Consider the following 10089-nt stretch of genomic DNA (forward strand, 5'->3'; position numbering starts at 1 on the left):
CTATGCAAGAACTATCCAAGAATCATAAGCCCAAAATCCTCCAGGAAGCAAAGAACTTTACAGAAAAAAAGCAAGTATCCAGACTACTAAAACAACAAATTAGAACCTCAAAATACCAAAAACAAATAGTAGACTATAAGGGAAAGAACAAGAGATACAGCTAAACACCAAACAAGTAAGCTAGATGGGAGTACGAGAAGAAGATTAAGCTAGGGTTAGATTTACTCCCCTGTTATGTGAAAGAACATCTTTGCCTTGGTGAGTTGTTTCCCATCCTTATTTCTGCCCCTAGACGCCGAGAAACCCTGGATCTGACTTGTGAGTTTATTGGTAGTTGAAATCGAGAAAATACTACAAATTGGTTGTGATTGCTATGGTGGTTCTCTTTGGTTTGTGATCTGGTTTAGATGAGAGGCAGTGAGTTGTTGGGTGACTTGTTGATTGAAGATGATATGGAGGTTGGGAATTAGGGTTAAAGAGGGCTTGGTAGATTGAATAGGCAGTGATTTACTGGGTGGGGCTCTTAGGTTTGTGATCTATTGTAGTTGAGAGAAATGGTTTTACTAGGTTACTTGGATGATTGATGATGAACTGGAATTTGAGAATTAGGATTAGGGAAGCAAAGGGGAGGAAGCAAAAAACGCATAGATGCTGCGGGAACTTCTCTCTCCTCAAAAATTCCCAGTTTTCTCTCAAGTTGCTTCTTTATAACATGCTTGTAATTTTTATGTTATGGATGAAAATAATAAGTTCTTAAAACATTATATTTTCTTTATTAGTGAATGAACTCTTGTTAGCCACAACAATGAATAGGTAATCAAATACATCAAAGGGAAACAAATTGGGCTTACTTAAAAGTAAAATTTAAGATTCATTCACATATACTCAGCAAAATAAACATGAGAGATTCGGATCACAGTTTCGATCTCAAATTCTTCGGTCAAATGTTTACAGTTGAACCGATCCTATCATAAAAAATCGAAAAAGTCGGACAGAAGTTAAGTAATATAAGAGAAACAAAAATGTTCGTAATTGCTGAGAAGAAGAAACTTGAGCATAATAGAGCTTTATCAGCAATGCCCTCAATAATGCAGCATAGAAGCTATCTGATGGTGGCATCAAATATACATCAGATAGTGTATTTGCAGACATTGTACTTTAACATTCTTCACGTCATCGAGTGCTTCTTCGGATAAATGCCGAAATTTTCTCCTTCCTACCTTCTTCTGCTTCTTTAGGAATATTATCCATTCTCTGGTTCTCCTGTAAAATATAAAACATTACATGTTACTTCCTCTTACATTTTTTTTTTCTTTTCAATAAAATCGTTCCCACCTTCTCTCGCACACTTTTATTCGTGAAAAGTAAATAAAAACGTTTAATTAACTAAACAAGCAACGGAAGGAAGAAACCCCTTCAAGTTTAGCTTCGCCATTGATGTTTTCAGAGATACAACTATGTAGTAAATACTAGATATGAAGGGTTTGCACATCGTTTGCGTATCTACACATATTTCCGCAAAACAAGTATCTAGTATGTCAATTCAACGTAACAATTAGGAGCTGCATCATTAGTGTCTATACATCACTTTTTCTACAAATGCATTCTCTGATATCTTTCTCATCTACATTGCCTACTAAAGAATGGCAATTGAGTTCTTCGATTGATGGGATCCCAAATACTCAACCTATTAATTTTTTGTACTAATATTGTCGTGCCTTAATTACCACTTCTTAACCGATGATTTTATATTATAGTAATACACAACAACAGACATTATCGTAGACGATGCTAGATAGACTAGCAGACATAAAAACCACGAAAAATTATCGAAATTTCCACATGACACTCGAGGGAGATCCATTATTTACTTTGGGCGTTAATCCAAAGGTCATTTAGCGTTTCCTTTATCCTGTAGCAATATGCTAAATAGACTAGCAGACATAAGAACCACGAAAAATTATCGAAATTTCCACGTGACACTCGAGGGAGATCCATTATTTACTTTGGGCGTTAATCCAGAGGTCATTTAGCGTTACCTTTATCCTGTAGCAATATGTTGTGGACCTAAGTCCTAAGAGGGTTGTATAGAAGTATGCCTACAACAAGTAAATACAAAATCTCACATTATACCCAGTAGTTTCTCTAAGTTTTCGACAATAATAGTATCTGACATAGTAGAAATACAGATAATGAGTGTCCATGTGTTCCTTAGATGCAGGTGCCACCAAAGTTCTTGAACACCTTATGGGACTTATTATATCTCTGCTCCTACTTAACAAACATCATCTTAGTTACACATGTATGAAAATTTTATTCCTTTAAATAGGTCATGTTTAGGGTGGGCGGACGGAACTTGATAACTAAGAATCACATTCCAAAAAAATGGTGTTCAGTACACAGAAATACATCAAGAATCACATTTCCCAACTGAACAGGATTCTCCCTCAGAGTGGAATCCCAAACCCCGAGGGGTGAGTCGGTTTGCGATTTCTTTTCCTTTTGAATTGTCAATCAAATAAACCTATGGACAAAATCAGTCTCTACTTGTTTACCAATCCTATTGCTGACAAGATCAATTGTGATTACTGAGAATCACATTAAATGCAAACACGACGGTAATGAAATGATGTCAAACATTTAATGCGAATTGATATAAAATCTAAAGGATTATCTATCCCCAATAGTTTCAAAACCTAATAAGTTAAATTAATATCAATTGCAAATATCCAAGATAGGTATAAATAAAAAAGAGAAAGAGAAAGAAAATAATGATACAAACCCTAGGTTGGAGAGGAGGTGGTTGAAGATCAATAGATCTCATTGACATCTTAGCAATCTCAGAAATGGCAGATTCTCGAACACCTGATACATCACTAGCCATAGCTTCATAAGCAGCTTCAAAAGCTTCTTGCCAAAATCGAGGTAATCTAATCCTACGGCTATGAGTATATACATCCCACATATGCTTCACAACTTTCTCTCTATCCTCAATTTCCTGTAAACAAACAAACAAACAGTCAGATCAAACCCTAGAAACATAAAAAACGAGAGATATAGAGAGAGAGATAAACAGGTACTAACGAGGACGTCAAAATCGTTATGGATCGGAGTATCGAGATCATCAGATATACGATTGAGGTTATTAGCAGACCATCTGAGAGTAACAGTGCCGGTGAACATAGACCAGAAAGCAAGGAGTATAATGGCAGCTAATGCCCAGAATTTGTATCGTCCTCTACCGAATATATTCGCTTCTGAACTCTCTCTCTTCATCGTCGTCGTCGTCGTTGTTGTTGTTGAAGCTGCCTCATTCTCCTTCATCTTTTTCTTGTTGTCTCTGTAAAATTTTCCCTTTCTTGGGAAGAGAGAGAGAGAAAGAATGAAGAGAGATTGTTGTTGTAAATCTGAATGAAAGTTCTAATAATTTGCGACAGATTCGTTAAATCAGATTTGTTCCTTCATTCGTCGTATGCACAATGATCAAATCAAATGGAAATGTACATTGTGCCATCCCAATTGAGTGTAATGGTGATTAGAAATGAAAAAAAAAGCCCTAAAAGTTCTATTTTATCCCCAAATTCTAAAGGGTTAATTCCACTTTGGCCCCCTAAAGATGACCAACACACCAAAATGGACCCTAAAGATGACCAGCTTCCAATATAGCCCCCTTTTCAACTTTTCCGTTAGTTAAATTCAGTCAACTTTAACAGTGGACTAATAATTTCCATATTTACCCTTCCTTCCAACAATTCTACCAAATCCCATTTATTTATTTTCGCTCTTAGTTGTCGGAAAAGGATCGTTGGCGACGGTCAGACAACACATCGTCGGCGAGACGGCGACCCATCACCGAAAATAAGAAAATTAATTAATACTTGAAATTAATTATTTTTTTCTTGTTCTTCAACCTTCTTCATCCTTCAATTATCTTTCTCCCTCTCTTCTTCAACCCAATGGAATTAATCCATATACCATTCATTATTGCTCACATTATCAATTCCTCATATTCAATTCCAAACCCTAATTTAAATATGAAGAAAACTAAAAGAGAGTTTCAGACATCCCAACAGGAAAAAAACCTTCAATTTTTTTCGGATTCAAACATCAATAACACAAGAACAAATCAAAACTCAGATTTAATACAAAATTTACATGCCACTTGAAAAAAGAAAGTTTAGATATTTGAATGAACAAAGAATTGGGGGAATCCAGATTGAAAATTAGGGTTTTTAAGTATGAAACAAAATTGTCAATCATTTGGGAAAAGCATCATCACTCCCATCTCAATTCTTACCCTAATCTCTATAGAGAAGATAAAAAATCATAAACTTAAAAAGATAGATACAGAATAATAGAGAGGGAGAGGTCTTAGTCATTCAAGCAAGGAGAAATAAGCATTAGCTCTCAAACCTGGCGGAGGCGAAAGCTCTTAGTTGCCCACTGCGAATGTCTTGAGAAACAAGCCTTTAAGTTATCATCATCGATAACACAATCTCATACTTTCTAATTACCCATCTAAATCAAAATCGAACTAAAAAAGCAGCAAAGATAAGGTTAGTAAAGATGAAATAGATGAATAATTAGGGTTTCTACATTACTGTTGAAAGAAATACAAAAACCCTAATTGACTACCTCTGAACAGAAGACCATTGAAGTGTCTGCCGGTGGTGTGATGAGATAAGAAAGAGAGTGGGAGCTATTTACTTGTTGAGTGATTGGGTTGAAGAAAATGGGGAGAGAGATAAATGGAGGATGAAGATGGAAGAATAAGATTTTTTTTTTTATATATAATTCAAGTACTAATTTTTCTTATTTTAGATAATGGTTATGACTACCGGGAGAGAATAAAAAAATATGGTAGAATTGTTGGATGAAGGGGTAAATATGGAAATTACAAGTCTACTGTTAAAGTTGTCTGAAACTTACTAACGGAAAAGTTCAAAAGGGGGTTATATTGGAAGCTGGTCATCTTTAGGGGGTCATTTTGGTGAGTTGGTCATCTTTAGGGGGCCAAAATGGAATTTACCCAATTCTAAATACACACCAGTGGTTCCAACTCCGCGTATGCTTTGATGCGTACCGTCCCGACTCGTACACTTCGGTTCAAGAAGGCGTACGAGTTGAAATTGATGGCCAAAGCGTGTGATTCGATTCGGTTGGGTTATGCATCGAAGCGAAGCGCGCCTCGATGCGTCCGCTTCAATCGTTTTTTCAAACATTGGTGGAAAGTATTCTCACTTTAAAGATATGACTGGCGGATTGCCATTGAAACGTCTTTTGTGGATCTTGGGGATGGTGAGTTAAACTTTAATTGTTACTCTCGATGATTATGTTAGTGTAATTATGATCCATTGCCCATTTCACGTCAATAAGAATTGATTTGGCTTTAGGTTCTTTTGTTGTTGGAGCTCTAAGAATTGCAACTTTGGTTTCAATGAAGTTGGCCAGGTAATCAAGTATAATTAAACTAAATCCAATACGGTTAGAAATGTTTTTTTTTGTTGAAACATACGATTAGAAATGTTAGTAAAAGAAGCATCAATGTTAATTTTGTATATGAATTTTTGGTGGATTCCATGAAGGCGATCGAACTTGTTTAGTAGATGGGGGGAGGACAAAATCTACTTTATGCCTTGAGATGGCGAGGTAATGGTGCTTTCAAAACAGTTATTACCTCTGGTTTTCCATATGTATCGTAATATAGTCGAGAAGTGAATACCATTCAGCACGGTTGAGATATTGTTTGAATCCTGCCATGAGAAAATACATTCTTAAACCAAGGTAATATTAGTAGTAATTACATTAAAATAAAATCAAATGTTTCTAGCCATATGTAGGGGTTGGAATCGATTCGGGTCAGGCCGGTCGGGTTCATATCATTCCTCGGATCGGGTCGGTCGGGTTTTGAAACACTCTGTCCATTCGGGTTCTCGGGCTTAATATAGCGGGTTATTTAAAAAATCTCAGTGTCCAAAACCCATTCAAGTTCGTCAAATCTTTCGGGTTTCTCAAGTATTGGGCGGTCGAGTATCAGGTTTTCACCAAAAATTCGAAATATCCCAGTTGAAATGACCAAAATATTTCTATTTCCATGGTACCGAAATTTCTATCAAATTGAAATTTAATTTTCTCTTAACAATGCCTTGTCAAAGGGCATCGCGCAAACAATTTATGTGTACATATATATTATACGTAAAATATTTGAAAAATATCAAAGTTCATTTACTCTATTTCATACATCATTCGACCGGGTCACTACCGTATTTTGTCACTTTGGTCACCACCTCCATACCACCGTCACATCCATGATCCACCATCATATCTATATGTAGTAATGTGTAATTATGTGTTATATATGTAGATATATATATATATATATATATATATATATATGTTATACATACATACATAAGTACATACAAGTAGCACTTCAAAACCCGAACCTGGCCTGTTTATTTCACCAGGTCCGTCGGACTAAACCCGCCTTTGAGTTTCGGGTACCCATGGGCTTTAACAAACTCGAGTACCCGTGACGAGTTTCGGTTTTTTAGTCATTTTTTCCAACCTTAGGCATACGACAATGAAGCAGAGCATGCTAAATAGTTTGTATGATAGGACAATGAGTACACTTAGACTAAATACCAATATATTTACTAATTTTACTTCGAACTAGAAGGGCATTGCTGCAACATTTCCAAAGGAACATAGAAATACACGGTATAGTTTTAATGGACCATAGAAACATCTAGTTTAAATCACTATGTGGAGAGGACTGTGGGCCGAGATTATGTGATGATACATAGAAGTGACCGTGAACTGTCCAGAGGGATTGAGAGCCCAACGAATCTGATTTTGTCCACAACGATTGATTTCAATGGACTTGATAAGACTATTGGTATAGCTATTAAAAGTATAATATGGAAGCTGCTCATTCCATCTATTATTAAGAATAAGTTGGGAGACTTTTGAGAGGGAGGAATTGTTGGGGTTAGCTCGATGAGGGGGTATCCGGGAACAAATAGTCTGTCCAAATGTTAATTTGGTTACCATTTTGAACCTCCTAGAAGAGAGGGAATCCATGAGATCAAGATGTTTACAAATGAGCTTCCACATCCAGTAGTGTTGTTACTTAGCCGGGCCAGGATGGGAGAGATTATTATAGTATTTGGATTTAAGAAATTTAACCCAAAACACATTGGGTTCAATTTTAATACGCCAACCGAGTTTGCTGAGGAGCGCAAGATTATCCAAGTAGGGGTTGTGGATACCAAGACCCCCCTTAGACAAAAATATAACCTAGCCTTGGTACATATACCTTTGAATTTTTTCCAACAGAAAGACTTCTGCAAAGTCTCGATACGCTTGCAAATACTTTTAGGAATAGCAAAGCATTACATCTGGTATTGGGGGACGACCGCAACTACAAGTAAAATGGTCACTGTGCAACCTGCTTGAGAGAGGAAGTTGTTATGGCAGTCGAAAATTTTTGCTTGGACATTATCTACCAGGGATTCAAAAACTATAGAAAGTGTAGTCAATTAACGACTAGATGTTGTATTAGTACCTTTTCTTTCACAAAAATTAATACATTTATAAACTTTAAACATGATGTCAAATACAGACAAAAGTTGGATGTTTATTAACAACATATTGAGTCTTGAATATGAGCTAGGTGTGAAATCTTTTATTAAGGCAGCAAAAGCGTACGTTGACAATGACGGCAAAACACAGTGTTCATATCGAAATTATATCAGTTCAAATTTTTTGACTATAGATGGTGTTCAATGTCACTTTTATAGATTTGGTATTGCTATAAGCTACCAACGATGGGTTTACCATGGGGAACACTGATTTTTATAGGAAATATCTAGATTTAGATTATGTGAATGATTTTTTCATTGATCAATCACTTGGTGAAGATATGAAGTGATTGAAATGTTAAATGATATTTGTGGGCCGACGTCTATCGGTAGTGTTTCAAGATGAATAGCATTTCTCACTGCCAATTCAAATTTCTCAAGAACTTTCTTTGGAAGAAAATTTAGTGTTGTTCCTGAATCATTTATAATGTTACCCACTTCTTTCTTACTACCCAGTGATCTGTTTCTCACAGGAATTATTTTTCTATTCACACTAAGAGCTTCAAGTGTGAGGTAATACAAACTAGGGTTTTTCTTTTTCCTCACTAGAGGGGTTGAAACAACTCTTTCACCACCTGAAATTTCAGCTTCACTACCAAATGTGAATTTACTTGTTTCCTTCTTTGGTTCGGAGGTGGATGAAGGAATCAAACAATAAGAGAATTTGTTATTAACATAAGTACCTAACTGAGAAACCATTGACATAGGACCTGGACCGAGACCTACTATACCTAAATTAGTACTTTCTTTACCGAATGTTACTCGATTGTCATGAAAGCAACCAAATACGATGCCATTAAGATTGACGGGCTGACCATTCGTGGAGTTGAGCTTTAGCGTGGCGGCAGCAACATTACAACTAATTTGTTTAGAATCATCTATATAAGTACAAGTAGTGTATAATAAGCTGCACCTCCTAATGCCTCACATAAACGCGAAGAACACGATATATCTTCGTAAGTTGAAGAGTTTGGAGGATCAATGATAGGAGCTATTTGTTGGTAACAATTTTCACAAGGTAAACATTGAGCCCAAGTAAAATTACTACCTGCATCAACAATTTCTAGTATTTCTTGTGATGGTATTCCGAGTTGATACTTCATTAGATAGTCACCATTGGTATCATTAGAGGTGGGTACAGGATGCTTTAAGTACTTGACACGGTTGATCGATCGTTGAATGGCTTTTTGGACTCGTTCGGACGAATTTTCTTTGGGTTTGTAGAATGAGGAGAGTCGCGGTGAATGAGTTCAACACTGAATGCACCAGGGTTATCTGCTGAGATGGAAGATATTGTTAAAAGCAAAATACAACAACTTATAAGAACAAAAAGAAAGGAGAACTCTGTTCCCATGGTTAAGGAGGGAGGGAGAGAGAGAGAGAGAGAGAGATATTAGTCCACCTTTAATTTTCCAACTACAATGAGATTGTTTTCCTTACTAATCTCAACTGTTTTTGGAACACAAATAATTAGTCTTCTTTCCTTACTAATCAATGATTTTAGCCATTTGAAATCTTCTAAAAGTAGTTTGTTAGTTAAAAATGGAAAGAGTTTATATCATATTATGTATTCATGTGCCTTAAATTAATGGACTGTTGTAAATTAATCCCACGTTGGTGGTGAGATGGAGTGTGGTGCTCATCTTAAGAGGTTAAGCACCCTTCTATAGTGAGGCCTTTTAAAAATGTGAGGTCCATGTGTGCCAAAGTGAACAATATCACTAGCAGTCCAGAAGGCTGGTCCGCACGATTCGCTCTACTATGATGCGGTCTTGGGAGGGTGTGTTGTAAGTCAATCCCACATCAGTGGTGAGATGGAGTGTGGTGCTCCTCTTAAGAGGTTAAGCACCCTTCCCTAGTGAGACATTTTAAAACCATGACCAAAGTGGACAGTATCACTAGCAGCCTAGAAGTCTGCTCCGCGACATCCTGTAACATGAACACATTTTAGAAATTACATTAACTTTAGGGTTTGAAATCAAGTTTTGGAGAAGACAAATTTTGCTAAAGAGACACAAATTTTTATGTCTTCTTTTCTCATTTGAGTTATTTTGCAAAAGAGACACAAATAAACATTTCTTATAGAACGAGGGCAACATGGAAAACTGATTTTTTTTTTATTTAGAGGCCATATCAGAAAGTGAAATGCTAAATGGCCCGAAAATTAGGGTTGGCTACAGATCAAATGGTATGTGGCCGACACCAAGTGGTTAGGCCCGTTCTCTCTCTCCGTAGCCTGACCATATAGAATTTGCCACATCACTACTTGTTATGTAGTCTACCCCAATTTTTTCGCCAGTTAACATTTTTGTATCAGAAGAGAAATACTTTTAGGAATGGCAAAGCATACATCTGGTATTGGGGGACGACCGCAACTACAAGTAAAATGGCCACTGTGCAACCTGCTTGAGAGAGGAAGTTGTTATGCCAGTCGAAAATTTTTGCT

The 10089-nt window shown here is 36.5% G+C and overlaps 2 protein-coding genes across 2 annotated transcripts; both read right to left on the minus strand.

Moving 5' to 3' along the window:
* Window positions 1–833: 833 nt before the first annotated feature.
* On the minus strand, window positions 834–3558 carry LOC147537562 (uncharacterized). Its single transcript, XM_086639416.1, has 3 exons — window positions 3085–3558; window positions 2783–2998; window positions 834–1263 (listed from the first exon to the last, which is right to left on the minus strand). The coding sequence occupies exons 1-3, from the start codon at window positions 3322–3324 to the stop codon at window positions 1174–1176; spliced, it is 546 nt and encodes a 181-aa protein (XP_086495542.1). The 5' UTR covers window positions 3325–3558; the 3' UTR covers window positions 834–1173.
* Window positions 3559–7898: 4340 nt separating this feature from the next.
* LOC147537563 (aspartic proteinase CDR1-like) lies at window positions 7899–8997 on the minus strand. The gene is made up of 2 exons (XM_086642801.1): window positions 8799–8997; window positions 7899–8521 (listed from the first exon to the last, which is right to left on the minus strand). The coding sequence occupies exons 1-2, from the start codon at window positions 8995–8997 to the stop codon at window positions 7899–7901; spliced, it is 822 nt and encodes a 273-aa protein (XP_086498927.1).
* Between the last annotated feature and the right edge of the window lie 1092 nt (window positions 8998–10089).

This window comes from Eschscholzia californica, unplaced genomic scaffold (assembly GCF_041429995.1).
Source record: "Eschscholzia californica isolate CP2 unplaced genomic scaffold, dmEscCali1.0.p SCAF_5, whole genome shotgun sequence".
NCBI lineage: Eukaryota > Viridiplantae > Streptophyta > Magnoliopsida > Ranunculales > Papaveraceae > Eschscholzia > Eschscholzia californica.

Bases quoted from the DNA above. Each gene is read 5' to 3' on its own strand.
- LOC147537562 (XM_086639416.1), bottom strand. From the start codon at position 3,324: ATGAAGGAGAATGAGGCAGCTTCAACAACAACAACGACGACGACGACG. The intron at 2,999-3,084 runs GTTAGTACCTGT...GTTTGTTTACAG, and splicing joins ATAACGATTTTGACGTCCTC to GAAATTGAGGATAGAGAGAA. The intron at 1,264-2,782 runs GTTTGTATCATT...TATATTTTACAG, and splicing joins CACCTCCTCTCCAACCTAGG to GAGAACCAGAGAATGGATAA.
- LOC147537563 (XM_086642801.1), bottom strand. From the start codon at position 8,997: ATGGGAACAGAGTTCTCCTTTCTTTTTGTTCTTATAAGTTGTTGTATT. The intron at 8,522-8,798 runs GTACTTAAAGCA...GTACTTATATAG, and splicing joins CGATCGATCAACCGTGTCAA to ATGATTCTAAACAAATTAGT.